General features: G+C 36.4%; 1 gene segment (V, D, J or C); it reads right to left on the reverse strand.

The window, feature by feature from the left end:
• Window positions 1-4,951: 4,951 nt before the first annotated feature.
• LOC118801038 lies at window positions 4,952-7,183 on the reverse strand. The segment is given in 2 exon segments: window positions 4,952-5,360; window positions 5,520-7,183. Coding segments are annotated over 2 exon segments (384 nt in total).
• Between the last annotated feature and the right edge of the window lie 8,459 nt (window positions 7,184-15,642).

The following is a 15,642-nucleotide window of genomic DNA, read 5'->3' on the forward strand; positions in this document are numbered from 1 at the left end:
TCAAAGTGTTGATCTGGCAGAGGCTAAGTAGCTCCACCTCCTGGTAAAGTGTTGCGACATAACTTATCAAATCAAATCACATTTATTGTCACATCACATTACACAGATGCGAAGTACTTAAATACAATATACACTGATCAGGCATAAGATTATGACCACCTCCTTGTTTCTATGCTCATTGTCCATTTTATCAGCTCCACTTACTGTATAGGTGCACTTTGTAGTTCTACAGTTACAGACTGTAGTCCATCTGTTTCTCTGCATACTTTGTTAGCCCCCTTTTACCCTGTTCTTCAGTGGTCAGGACCCCCATGACCCTCACAGAGCAGGTACTATTTGGGTGGTGGATCATTCTCAGCACTGCAGTAACACTGATGTGGTGGCGGTGTGTTAGTGTGTGTTGTGCTGGTACGAGTGGATCAGACACAGCAGTGCTGCTGGAGTTTTTAAACACTGTGTCCACTCAATGTCCACTCTATTAGACACTCCTACCTTGTCAGTCTACCTTGTAGATGTAAAGTCAGAGATGATAGCTCATCTGCTGCTGCACAGTTTGTGTTGGTCATCCTCTAGTCCTTCATCAGTGGTCACAGGACGCTGCCCACAGGACACTGTTGGCTGGATGTTTTTGGTTGGTGGACTATTCTCAGTCCAGCAGTGACACTGAGGTGTTTAAAAACTCCAGCAGCACTGCTGTGTCTGATCCACTCAGACCAGCACAACACACACTAACACACCACCACCACATCAGTGTTCCTGCAGTGCTGTAACGGCCCCTAGACTGATACACCATCAGCCCATAGACCGATACACCAGCATTACTGGCTGTTCAGCAGCCTGATGGCCAGGGAGAAGAAACTCTCGGAACGGCTGGTTCTGGACTTTATTCTTCTGTACCTCCTCCCGCTCGGCAGCTGTGAGAACAGACAGTGGCTTGGGTGGGTGGAGTCCTTTAGAATCCTCCTGGTCTTCCTCAGGCAGCGGCTGGTGTATAAATCCAGGAGGTTTGGGAGCTGGACCCTGTTGATGTGTTGGGCTGTCTGCACCACCCTCTGCAGAGCTTTCTGCTCGATGGCAGTGCAGTTCCCATACCATGTGGTGATGGAGCCTGTTAGAATGCTCTCCACAGTACATGTGTAATATCTTCTGAGGATGCGGGGGTTCATGCTAAAACTTCCTCAGCCGCCTGAGGTGGAAGAGGCACTGTTGTGCCCTCTTCACCACCCATGTGGTGTGTTCGCTCCATATCAGATCCTCTGTGATGTGAACACCAAGGAACTTGAAGCTGCTGACCATTTCTACAGCAGCTCCATTGATGGTGATGGTGGTGTGCATTTTCTCTTGCTTTCTGAAGTCCACTATGAGCTCCTTGGTCTTGTCGACATTGAAAGAGAGGTTGTTCCCCTGGCACCAGTGTATCAGGAAGCTGACCTCCTCTCTGTAGGCCTCCTCGAGGTCATTGGAGATCAGGCCCACAATCGCGGTGTCATCTGCAAATTTGATGATAACATTGAAGCTGTGTCTGTCTGAGCAGACATGGGTGTACAAGAGAGGGCTGAGCGCACAGCCCTGAGGAGCTCCGGTGTTAAGGGTCAGTGAGGAAGAGGTGATGTTGCCCAACTTTCCCACCTGGCGTTGGCCCATCACGAAGTTCAGGATCCAGCTGCACAGAGAACTGTTCAGACCCAGATCCCGAAGCTTAATGTCGAGACTTGTTTTAGTTCACAAACAGCATTCTCACATATATGTTCTTTTTGTCCAGATGGGAGAGGGCAGTGTGTAGAGTCAGGGCTATTGCATCATCAGTGGATCTGTTAACTCAATGATAAGCTAAATATAATCTGGTTAAAGAAGGTGTTTGAATATTAAATTTCAACTGTGCTTATTTAAAAGATTATTTATTAGGATTAGGTCTTTTCTTGATTCTTGCAACAAGAAAAACTGATTTGAAAATACATTACATATGAACGATTAAAATCTGACATGCATACAGATTAACAGAATAACTTTATCTGTAATGGTATTTTTATTTACTTTTAAAAAATAAACTTATCCAGCCCCTGTCCACGCCAAGGTCTGTACACACCACTGCCAAGATCTGTAACGTTTTTTCAACTGCTGACATTAGGAAACCTATACAGGCCTTTGTCTCACCTAAACAGCAGCTCAATTTTCTACATCTTTAATTTTTTCATTCTTTCCTTCTGTTTTCTTTCGCATACATTACCACAAACAGTTATTTCCGAGAGAGTGTAGTAACAGACAATACACTGTGGTTTGACTGTTACTTTGATCTCTTTGTGGTCAAAGCAAACAGAAAGTGTGTGAGTTTTTGTAAAGCATCTCAGAGACTTTGTATTACTGGGCTCCAACTCTAAGAGCACAGTAGTAGAGAGCTGTATCTGACAGTCTTACTACTCTAAGAGTGAGCTCAGTGGATGTTCTGGTTACAGTAGACCCAAATCTTCTGTCTGCAGTGTTGTCATCACCACTCCATGATCGGGCACCTCTATACAGTAAATACTGTAGAGCTCTGTTAGGATACTGTCTGTACCAGTAGAGATAGACAGCTTCACTACTTGAGTCATAAGAGCATTTCAGTGTAACAGATTCTCCCTCTTTTTTAAAAACATCAGTCTCCTGATCTACTGATGGTCCAATTTGATCAGCACCAAACACACCTGAAAGACACATAGAATAGAAAGAGTATTTGAAATTTTAATAAAATGTCATTGTTCAAATACTTCTGAGCACATCTTCACAGTGAGTACCTGATGTGATGATGAGAATGATGAGGAGGTTTCTCTTCATTGTGAATATGATCAGATGGAGTCAGTAGTGTGTTTAAGCTCTCAGTGCTCTAATGCTGATCTGTGTGTTAGTGTGAATCTTTCTGAAGTGAGTGCAGTTATGAGAAACTACAACAGGAAACTCCTGCTCTGGGGAGCTGCTCCACTGTGCTTTACCATCACAAAAGATAAAAGTATTGAGACATGAACATGTCAGCTAATTCTTTTTGTTCAGGATTTAATTCTTAATATGTGGTTTGTAAGTTGATTTTAACATGATATGAACTGGCGCATTTGTAGGCTTATTGTTTTGAACAGCATGTTTGTGTATAATGCTGAATGTGATGATGTCACAGTGGCTCTCAGTACAGCAGAGTCACACACATTTTAATTCATCATTAACATATAACTGTGTTATTGTATGTTATAAACTGTGTGAGGCCTTGAACAGTTCAGCACTTTAACATTTAAACGTGTTCATCAGACGATAATCATATGCATCTTTTATAAAATGCAAGAGAAAGAGTAAATCTAACCCTATATATTATTTTTTAATACACATACATGCATGTATGTATTTATACAGCTTACTACAGCTTTTTATACACACTTTGTTAAAAGTTATCTGTTTTAAAATGATATATAAATATAAAAGCTATAATAATAAGATAACTAGAACAGTAGAGACATGTATGTACTACTGTGAATGTGGTTTAGTGACAGTGGGCCTCAGAACATGATAGAGTCACACAGTTTCTGCATCAGTGAAAATAAAATTCCTCCATCTGATCTCTTTTTGAACATCATTACTGTATGATTCTGAAAATCTATTTATCATGTACACTCAAAGTTGGGCAGAACACTTTAAATAAGTAGTGATGGCTGAATACTGAATACACTGTCCTTAATATATTCAGTAATGTATTCCATTATAATACATAAAAAGTAACATATTCAGAATACTGTGGTGTCGATGGTGAAGAACAACCAGAAGAAGCCATTGTTTGTGCTCAAGGAAATGCACTTTTACTGAACAAAACAGAAAAGGCCATTGAATAACAGTGAGAATAGTAGGGAAATTCAGTTCCAGCCGTAGTGCTTCACTCTACAGTAGACACTAAACCCAACCTAACTAACCCACAGACACAATTAAACACAGTGAACACATTAATACATCTTAAACAAATGACAACATTAACAACAACAACAACAACAGCAAATGTCCTTTAATGAAGGGGGAGAGGCACGTGTGGTGTAGTTCTGCATACTACGCCCCTAAAGCCCCTTCTGAAAATGCATATAGTCACTGTTACTCAACAAAAGACACACTTCTAAAGTTACTCGACTCCTTTATTCATAACCACCTTACAAATAAAAACAGAAGAAACGAGAGCGTGTAAGAGAAAAAAAAATCTTATTCCTTCACAGTAAATACTTCCTTTTCATCTGCTCCTATACAGAAAACCATTTGTCTGACTGAAAATAATGCAACTAGCACAGAGGTATTAAACTACAAAAATTAATTTTAATATATGGAACTTAACAAACTCCTTCATTTCTTACAGTTTTAGATATTCCAATCATTACATGAAGTATGAGACTAACGTTAAGTTATTAAATAATTAATAATATCCTGCATTCATTTACATAAATGTCTTATCACATTTCTTTCATCAACATTTAATCACCACTTTTTTCTTCCATTGGAAAAATATATATTTTTGACAAAGAGGACTAATAATACAAACTGTAAGCATTCACCTGAAATAAAATCTAATGTGAAGGACTTTAAAGTGTCTAAGTTAATTGTTTATGTTACATGAAATAATTACACTGGTTCTTAAGTATGTTTGAAACAGTTCTTCTCTTTACTATCACTTTAGATTGAACAAAACTGCTGTAGTATTCAGTAAAGACTAGATGAAGTTTACCCTCCTGTGGACAATTTCCCTCATTACATCTGTGTCAGAACAATATCTCACCCCGAGACTAAACATACAGGTATTAATTTAGGTCAGAATTGTGTTCCTAAAGATGCAGAGAATTACATATATTAATCTGTATTATCAGAACTCCAGAGAAATGTCATATTGCCGATATAATTGTAAGATCTCTTCAGTTTGACGTGGTCTAAAATGAAATTCAGTTGTAAAGTTATAAATCTTTACACAGATACATTCTGAGACAACAGAGATAACATTATTAATCCACAGGCTTTGTACAGTATCTAATGTTTTTTTTTGTACAGTGTAGCTGGGTTTCCTGTCACTGTGGGCTGCAGGGCACAGTAGTAGAGTGCAGAGTCAGAAACTGCAGCAGAGGAGATCAACAGATCCACACGCTTTTTGTCTTGATCAAGTTCAACAGACATTCGAGGAGGAGGATCACTCTTAGATGCATGGAGGTTAATATACAGGAGAAACTCTGGTCTGGATCTGGGAAACTGACGATACCACTGGAGAACATCACCACCATACTGGTTACTGTAGTTGCAGGAGAGAGTAACATTATCACCCTCTGAAACATGCATTTCTCCTTCCAGTGGCACAACTGTCTGTGCTGATGTGTCTCCTGGAAACGGAACAATATTGAAGAAATTAAATTGGAATCTCTCACACAACATTTAAATAAATCTGCTATTAGAATTTAAATTAAATTTTTTACTGTTTTTCATATTTCTTTTTTTTCTCATAAAAGTTAAGAAAAGAAGTGTCATAAACACTCTCTTACCTAAAAGCAGTGCTAGGAGAGAAAGGATAGAGAGCAGCATGTTGATAGAGATGTGAAGTGACTGAGAGCAGAGTCAGAGCTGAATGGGATTAGTGTAGCTCTCTGCTGAGATACACAGCTCCACCCATAATGCAGCTCATACACTCAATCACAATGTACTGCGGTCATGTTTTTCTGTGAATATATCTCTGATGTTCTATGTTTCCATATTATCCTTTTTTTCAAGTGTTTTTTTTTATTTAGGAAAGTTTTTTTTTATTTTTATTATTTAGATATTCTGGTCTGCTGTTATGGACTGGTGACCTGCCCAGCATGTTTCCTGCCTTCTGCCCAACAACCTGCAACCCAGGAGAATAAGCGGCTTAGAATTTTTTTTACAGTTTTGCTAGTTTGTTTTTGCTTTTGTTGTGGAACGGAGCCACATTCCTCATTTGTGCACAGTGTCTCACAGTTTCCTATAGTCAACTCCTGCTGTGTTACGCAAAATAATATGAGAGGCATTTTACCAACAGACAACCTGTTTGTCTTCTATACAAGCATGCGACATCTAAAATATATGCTAGCAGTCAAAAATGATTTCTTAGATGCACATACACTGAGTTTCCAGTTTATCAGATATTTCTGCCTTGTACTGATGATGTTCACTAACTTTATAGGACCGCTAGGTGTATAATTACACACTGTAGCTGGCCATTGTCCAACCTTTACCCCATTCATTTTTAAGCAGATATTATTTGGGTGGTGGACTGTTCTCAGCAGTTACACTGAGTTGATCAGAGTGTCAAACACATAAACTGTTCCACTGTAGCTCCACATGCTGGTGTGCGGTTAGAGACTGTTGAAACATAGTTTGTGTTAGCCATCCTCTAGTCCTTCATCAATGGTCACTTTTTGACCATTACCACTCTTGGCTGGTTGTTTTGGAAGATCGACCACTCTCAACTTAGCAGTGACACTGAGCTGTTTAAAAATCCCAGACACACTGCTGTACATCATGCACTTGTACCAACACCACACACATTACTACATCATATCAGTGACACTGCTGGTAATACTTTATCACCCAGATTGTATCTTCATATCTGGTCAGCAGTGGTCCTATGGTGGTCTCTTTCCACTGACAAATCCAACCACTTTGGATGTTGTGTGGACAGCAGTGAAGAATGCATGTGAAGCTGTTTCTTTAGATGACTTAATAAACATTATGAAAGTATGACAAAATGTAATGTGTAAACACTCTTGTGTCTGTGTCCTTAATTTCTGATGTTTGTCTATAATCATTAAATCAAGAAATGTTTCAGAAAGTCTTGTTTAATGTATCATTGACTTCTTATTATATGATTTAGATTACATGTTCTATGATGAAAATATTAATTGCATTGTCAGCTACAGTAATAATAACTATACATTCAAGTGTGTGCAACCCTTCAGCATTCAGGAAAGACACTCCTTTTTAAATGCTTTGGATCTTTTCAATAATACATACTGTTTATTGAAGAAACAGTTCACTGGATGTTGAGCAGATATCTGATCCTTTCAAGCTGAAATGTTGACTGTCCACTGAGTTCAGGATAATAGATTCAGGAAGTGCTATTTCCACATTAATGACTGTAACTCAGTGTTGTTGGTGGACACATATGACAACTATTCACTGCAGTGACATGTTTTTGTGATGGAATAATGACTAATAATTATAAAATGATAGTATTATAACACAAATAAAATTAGAATATTTAAATCAATGTCTGATGGCATAAACATGAATAATAATCTATTCCCTGTTAGAGAGTTCCACACACACTGCTGTAAATGTTACATGCACTGCTGTCTTCATGGCTGGAAAACTGTGTCATTTCCTCGATGTTCTGTGAAGATATTGAAATATGTTAGTGTTTCCAAAACTGCAGTATCTGACATGAACAGTAAAGCAGTACTTTATGAATGGAGACTGTTCTTTACCTGAGCAACATGAAGTATTAACAGAGTCGGCAGAAAATTTGTCCTGGTAAAGCAGTTCATCATGCAAAACCCATCAACAGCAAACCATGCCAGCTGCTCTCTGTCTGTCTGCCTTTAGGGTTAGTCTTTACTGGGACACAGATACTGTTTTGCTTAAAGGATGGAGCAGCATTTCCAAGGCAGGAATGGTGATGTGTTGATATGTCTCCCCCTGTTGGTGTATTGGCAGTACCTTTTTGTTTTTTTTGCCTGATTAAGCTCAAAAACAGAAAGATAGGCTACTGTGTTTATGTGTAGTGATAGAAAATATAATTCATAACAGTTATTTCTTGCAAAATTTAACACAAGAAATATCAATGCTTTATCAAGGTTAACATTAGTTTAAATAAAGTTTCATTACTTATAACTTATAACTTGTTATATAAACTTTTTATTTTGGATATACAAAGATATACAGCATTTTAGAATGAAGTTCTTTGACTTGGTAGTGATGGAGACCGACTGCAGTCTCCTGTGTGCCCTGTCAACCTGAATTGATTTGCTGAAATGCACATTACTTTCTTATCCTGATGATGAAGTTTGATGGACAGTCATGAGTGAGGTGGTTAAACTGTATGAATCATAAAGTGTGTCATTTCTTTGTCTTGTGATCAATTCAGGAACCAGCTTACTCTAACCTTAACTTAAAACTTTTTGTGTTAATAGATCTGAGATCCTTGTTTCCATATTATAAACAACTTTATTTGAAAAATATGAAATCAGAATTTTCATAATTTTTGTTGTATACATGTTCTGGTTCCTTTTCCTTCCATTTGCATTATTATTGTTGCCTCAAAGTCAAACACCTGATGTTCTGTAAACTTGATTTATCTGTAAATGTTTGATTTACACTCCTACATGAAAAACAGAAGCATGAATCAATTGTGGCCTGAGCCTGTGTCACTAAGCTGTGCTAAGACCCCGATCTATCCATGAGGGGGACTTTTATGCTGCAGATCAACCTGTGCTGTAATAGTAACACTTGTTTTTCTTTCCTAGGGCAGTATAGCTTCATGATACACTATGTCAGTTAGTGAACATTCTTTGACCAATACAGCCCAATACATAGATGGCCTGCCAGGGAGTTATTCCCTTTATTGTCTGGTTATCCAAGTTATCCCACAGGCTCTGTTCACACATGTTGTGACTAGTGTAATCTTACCACACACATTTACTACATTAGTCTCATACTGCATTTACTTTCAGATAAACATGCTAAAAACCCTGCACTGCTCCCAGATTAAACTGTATCCTGTGTCTGCCACATGTGCATTAACTTTTTTTTTTTTTTTCATTTGTTTCACTTCAGAAATTTAACCTCAGCTGTTCAAAGCAAACAGAAGGTGTGTGAGTTTTTGTAAAGTGTCTCAGAGACTTTGTATCACTGGGCTTCAACTTCTAGAGCACAGTAATAGAGAGCTGTATCTGACAGTCTTAGTTCTCTAACAGAGAGGTCAGTAGATAAGCTGGATTCAACAGACTCAAATCTTCTGTCTGCAGTGTGGTCCCCACCACTACTTGATCGAGCTCCTCTCTGCAGTAAATACTGTAGAGCTCTGTTAGGATATTGTCTGTACCAGTAAAGCCAAACATTTTTACTACTTGTTTCATAAGAGCATTTCAGTTTAACAGATTCTCCCTCTTTTCTAAAAACATCAGTCTCCTGATCTTCTGGTCTAATTTGATCAGCACCAAACACACCTGAAAGAAAAGTAGAAGACATAAATGTTTTATTTTAATAATGTATAATCTTCCAAAAAAACAATTAGCGTTTTATTCTAAATGGATCTTCACAGTGAGTACCTGATGTGATGATGAGAATGATGATGAGGTTTCTCTTCATTGTGAATATGTCAGATGGAGTCAGTAGTGTGTTTAAGCTCTCAGTGCTCTAATGCTGATCTGTGTGTTAGTGTGAATCTCTCTGAAGTGAGTGCAGTTGTGAGAAACTACAACAGGAAACTCCTGCTCTGGGGAGCTGCTCCACTGTGCTTTCTGTATTTCTGGAAGATCAAAGCAGAAATAAAAGCAGAACCACAAGCATAAGCCTAAAAATTAATCAAGAATAGCAAAATACATGCTCAACAATTGAAGTGTTTAAAATGAATAAGAAAGCATGCAGAAATGCAGCTTTTTATAAATGCTGCTGTAATTATAATACTTGGTAACAGGTGTAACCAAAACTTCCAATGTTGAATTCACTCTTTCAGTATTTATTTGTGTTCAGTTGGACTTTGGTGTTAATTGCACACTGAAGATTTTGCTGTGCCTGTCTATCACCGTTATCAGACTAAGATTATATCCCCAAACACAAACAAGAGATTCACAGACAGTAAAATTAAAATGCTTTTTTTATTTACTTTAATTCACTTCATCAAAGACTATTTAAGTAGGGTTTCCTGACTGGAACTGGAAATCTATTCTGACAACAGACTCTGCAGTGTTGACATCATATAGCATAATTGCTTTAAGTATATGCGGAAAAAAATTAATGTATCAGCTACTTTTTCTCAGATCTTTTCATGTGGAGTTGCTGACTGTGTGTTTGACTTTGATTGGGATGTGAATTTGTTCACTACAAATGTACTGCACAGACACATCCAGGTGAGTTCCAGTGCATCTTTTCATTTATTAAGATGTTCACACCAAAAAGAAAGTATTTATATTATTGAGAAACGTTAAAAGCAAAAGTTTCAGACTAGTCATTCTGTTGACTCCACAGTAAAACTCCAGCAGTCACTAAAACACTACAGCTTTACTTCAGCTTTACTAGGTCTGTTTTAGTCTAGGGCTGCAAAGTCTCACAGACGCATGTATGATTTGTGTGTAACACAAATAACACACATGATGTTCTGCTTTGCTGTAAAAAGTTGGAAAATATTTTTAGCAGGTGTGACTTCATCAGTATCAAATTACAGTAGTTTGTGTAATATGCATGTTTGATTGCTACGTCTGCTGGTTGGTCTATTGTGATCAACAGTTCTTACTCAATCTCTGGTCAGAAATGAAGACAACTGTACTTAATATTTGCAAAAATGTGATACGGTTGAATTCTGAAAGAAGGCAATGGGAAATACATATAGACCTGTGAGCAAAATATCTATTAATGTGGAGGTTTTCACACAATGTTTCAATAACTGTGGTTTTCATTTGAGGTTTGTGCTTTAGCAATTGAGAAAACTTGGCACAATTAAACATTGCATAAATAACATACATGTCTATTACATGAAAACCATCCTTAATTGTTTACATATATCCATTTTAAGCTATAATAAATTCTAAATATGATTTAAAATTATTTCCCAACAGAAAAATGAATAATTCCTGGTGTCTGTACTGGAGCCAAAAAACAAACAAGTAGCCACTGGCATTGCCTAAAGTGTGTAAAGGTGGTGTTAAGGTAAATCCATTTTGAAGTTCATTTGGAAAACCATGGTAATTCACTGGTATAATCATATTGCAACGGCTTTGCTCAGATATTATAGCAACAGAATGGAAACACACCAATATCTGTCATGTATAGTGTTTAATTTAGCTAATTAGTCATAGCAAGATGTGTTCTACCTGTGAAAAAATGACTCTGGTAAGCACACAGTAAAATTACCTAATTTCCTGTCCATGCATTGTGTTTTTGAATGTTATTTAAAAATGCTGGCCACATACAGCTAGAAATACAAAACCTGATTGGGTGAAAATTATTTATAATTATATATTTAGCATTTATAAATGACATTATTGTGCTAGTCATTTAAAATTAAGGCATATGATGATGATCATTTTATACTGCAATGTTGAAATCATTATGTTATACATTTCAAAAGCTATGTTAAAGCAACAAAATATACTTTCATTTGGCCTATAAAGGAAGTGTGAAGATGAAGATGATACAATTGAGATGTTGCCTATGAGAGAACACAGTTACAATATTTGCACATCATCTTTTGCTACCTCTGCTGGATTGAGGAGGCATGAAAAGCAGCTTCACCAAAGAGTCCCAGAACCAATGTTTTGTGTTAATTCCTGTATTTTACATGAATTGTAGTGACATGTTTATAATATTATAACACAAATAAAATTAGAATATTCAAATCAATGTTTGATGCCATCAACATGAATAATAATGTACTCTCTTTTAGAGAGTTCCACACACACTGCTGCTGTAAACGTTATATGCATCTCTTGTCATCAGTGTGAGCTGAGCTGAGTAGGTTTTTGTTGGGGTTGTGAGTGTTATGTAGTCACTGTGGGCTGCAGAGCGCAGTAATACACAGCAGAGTCACTCACACTCAGCTTCTGGATCATCAGTGGAGCTGTTCTTGTGCTGGAATTGAGTTTGGAGTGAAATCTCTCACTAAACTCTGCTGCTGTATCTCCAGCTCCAAATTTAGGTTTCAGTAAAATATATTTTGGAGAGTGATGATCTTTCTGTTGGTACCACAGCAGAGTTGGAGTTAAGCTTGTTGTGTTGTATTCACAATCTAAAGTTACTGTTTCTCTTTCAGATGCCCACTGCTGTCTTCATGGCTGGAAAACTGTGTCTTTTCCTCGACATTCTGTGAAGATACTGAAATATGTTAGTGTTTCCAAAACTACAGTATCTGACACGAACAGTAAAGCTGTACTTTATTAATGGAGATTATACATTACCTAAACAACATGAAAGAAGTATTAATAGATTCCTCAGAAAATGTGTCCTGGTAAAGCAGTTCATCATGCAAAATCCATCCACAGCAAACCATACAAGCTGCTCTCTGTCTGTCTGCTGTTATGTTTATTCTTTACTGAGGTACAGGATTTTTTTTCTTTTTTTAACTTGAAGAATGGAGCAGCGTTTTCAAGACTAGAAGTATGATTGATGTTGAAATATCTCCCCCTGTTGGTGCATCATATAATTCTTCAATTCTGCATAATTCTCAGCCTAAGTGAACTCAAAAAAGAGAATGATAATCTGAGTTCATGTGAAGTGAAAAAAAAACATGATATAAATTAAAAAATAGTATATTTTATAATACATTTGTTAAATATCACACTGAATATTATAGAGCCTAAGAAAATGTTGAATTGTTATTATCTTGTAGATTTTATCCAACTTTTCATTGTAACTTTTGGAAGCAGATGATGGTGAAGTTCTTCTTCTCTAAAACTTACTCAGATGTCACCAACCGAAGTCAACTGAATATAAACCAAACAACATCCACTGTTATTATTAAATGAAAACAGCAATAATGAGATTCCTGTCTGTCCTTAGAGAGGATTTTGTACAAGTGAACAAACAAATAATAACCAGTAAAGATATCATGGAAAGGATCAATTAGATCCTCAACAGGCACCAAAATTTTTTAATTAAATTTAATTAAACATGTACTACTTGGTTGTAAAGTTGTTCGTTGACATTTAGTTATGATAGAAAAATGTTAAGTTTCCAAATTATCTCAGACCGACCCACCTTACCCTGAGACCAAGACATGACTTGAGGCAAAATGATTTGGAGACAAAGACTGGAATTGAGTACTAAAACACTACTGAACATGCTGATAAGTCTACATGCTGAACAGTGCTACTCTATTTTACTGTCAGGGGCTCAAGCCACTAGGGGCAAGCAATCATGACAAAATCTAAGCAACTACCTGAACAGCTGCCTAAAAAATATTCAGATTTTATTTATTTATTTATTTATTTATTTAATCACCGCTCAGCTGTTTATGTTGGCTTAACTGGGGTACTTGTTTGTGAACACACACTTTATAGAGTGGTGTTGCATTGGTTTTTGGGTTTATGTTAAATCATTTTTGTTGATGTATATAATCTCACTATTGCTGTTTTTTCACTGCTGTATCATACTGGAATATGTAGGATGACGACTGCACTGGTGAAACTAATTAAACACAGTAATTGAACTGTAAATCCACCTCTGCTGATATTATTATCTCTGCTTGTAACATTTTTCACCTTGTAGCCTTTTAGCTTCAGTTTATGAAGAGAGTTTGCTGATTCATTTAAATTCATTAAATAATATTTAAAAAAAATATTCTGTTAAATTTATATGAATAGAAAGTGAAATAATAAGCTTGAGATGAGTTTGAACTTAAGCTCACACCACTTTTTACAGTCGTATGAAAAAGTTTGTGCACCCTGTCAAATTACATGCTTTGTTGATTTTCCAAGTAAAAAAAAAATAACACATCCTCATTTTCATGCGCAATTATTTTTATTTGATGAATTTAATACATATCAGCGCTTTGTCCAGTCTGCTGCAGGACACTGTGGTGCTTCTCTACCTGGGTGCAGTATGATCTGTAAAACCATTATTATAAAAACAACCGAGCTCTACAAACAGCTTTAGTCTATAGTTTCATTAGATACCTTTCAGACTGTTTCAACTGAAAAGTCTTTAATAATGTTAAATTAATAATGATCTAAAGTAGATTCTTAAAATATCACTTTCAGTGCTCAAAAATTAAGAAGGAAGACAGCAGTCAATGCTAACAATGGCAAAAGAAAGTAAATTTAACTGTTGGGTTAGCTGATGTTGATATCTCAGATGGAAGTGAACTAAAAAATTCCTTTGTTTTGTAATTTTTTTTCATCAAAGTCTCATAATACTTATTTTTCAATCCTTTGTTTCCATGATCTGCTATGATAAATTACGTGTACCAATACAAGTATGTATTTGACTTGTATATCTTAAAAATAATACAATTGAAGTGTTCAAAGGAAATTACTCGTCAGACTCTTGAGTTCAAAGATGCTTGCAAAGTGAAAAAAAAATAAAAATAATAATCATTATAATTGAATGATGCAGTAACTGTACCCATTTTCTCATTTATTTATTGATTTTTTTCATGTAAATATAAAGAATATTGCAAATATGTCAAACCAAAGTAAAAATAAAAAGTTATAACTTGAGTTGCATGAAACATGAGGCTTCAATTCTAGTCATGGCTATTCTGGCTGTAGGGAGTGACTTTATAAGGGTGATTCCTACAGTTGGCATACAGTTATGCTTCCCTGTTACCATGAACAGCTGTACAGTCCAGAATTTTATGCTGAGTGACTGAGAGGAGTGAACTCCAGATCCTTGCCATAGACATTTAACAAATTGAGGCACCTCCTATGATCACTTTAAGTTGATGAAATTAATCTGTGACCTAATCAGTTTCTTTGTGACATACAGAACTGGAAGCTATAATGAGAATCAGTAGTTGTGCTCTGTGTGTTAAAAGATTAATGTGACCAGGTCTCAGAGTCAGTCCTAACCTCACTGGAGCCCTAAGCAAAATTCTGCACAGGGGCCTTCGTACTTGACTCGTGTTCCATGTAAACCATTTGCAATTCCCACATAGTCACACCTGACACCCCAGTGCTCCCACATGAATTCTCCCACCTCTAAAACAGTTGGTTCCATTGGCTCCATCTGTCAGTCTAAGAACAAGTTGACCTATACAGCACAAATAGAAGTATAAAGAAACAATATTTATCAATCAGTCAGTTTACTCCTCTACTGATAAACGTAGCATAGCACCTGAAAGATTATAGCTAAAACCTTTATTAATTTTATCAGCTGCTATGCTAAGTTTACTCTTCTACTAATAAACTTAGCATAGAACCTGAAAAATTATACCTAATGCTCTTATTAATTTTATCAACTGCATCAGGCCCATTCAGACTGACTCCCTCAGATTTCTTTTTATACATTTTCAATGTAAAATAGTATTTATACTGTAGCTTGGCTGAATACTTAATGGTTATTTACTGAGAGACATGCATCTAAATTGCCCAGTATGCCCAGACTTTTCCTGACTGTATGATCATGGGGATCAGAAGAATGTACAGATTTTGAGAGTGTAAACCATATTTCTTGGTTTCTTTTTGATATATAAAATTACACACATAAGAAGGTAATTAACCAAGTATAGAATTATAAACTGAAACTTACCAATGAATCAGCATATGCATAGTCAATGAGGACAAAGCAGTTCTTTCATAAACGACACAGCGGTCAGTAATCAACCAACAATTGCTAATAAATATTAAAGCACCATAAAAAAACAGTGTCTAATGGTACAAAGGTGTGTGCATATTAATGACACCTCTGTAATAAATACTGGTAAAAAAAAATCATTAC

Source organism: Colossoma macropomum, unplaced genomic scaffold (assembly GCF_904425465.1).
Source record: "Colossoma macropomum unplaced genomic scaffold, Colossoma_macropomum, whole genome shotgun sequence".
Taxonomy (NCBI): Eukaryota; Metazoa; Chordata; class Actinopteri; order Characiformes; family Serrasalmidae; genus Colossoma; species Colossoma macropomum.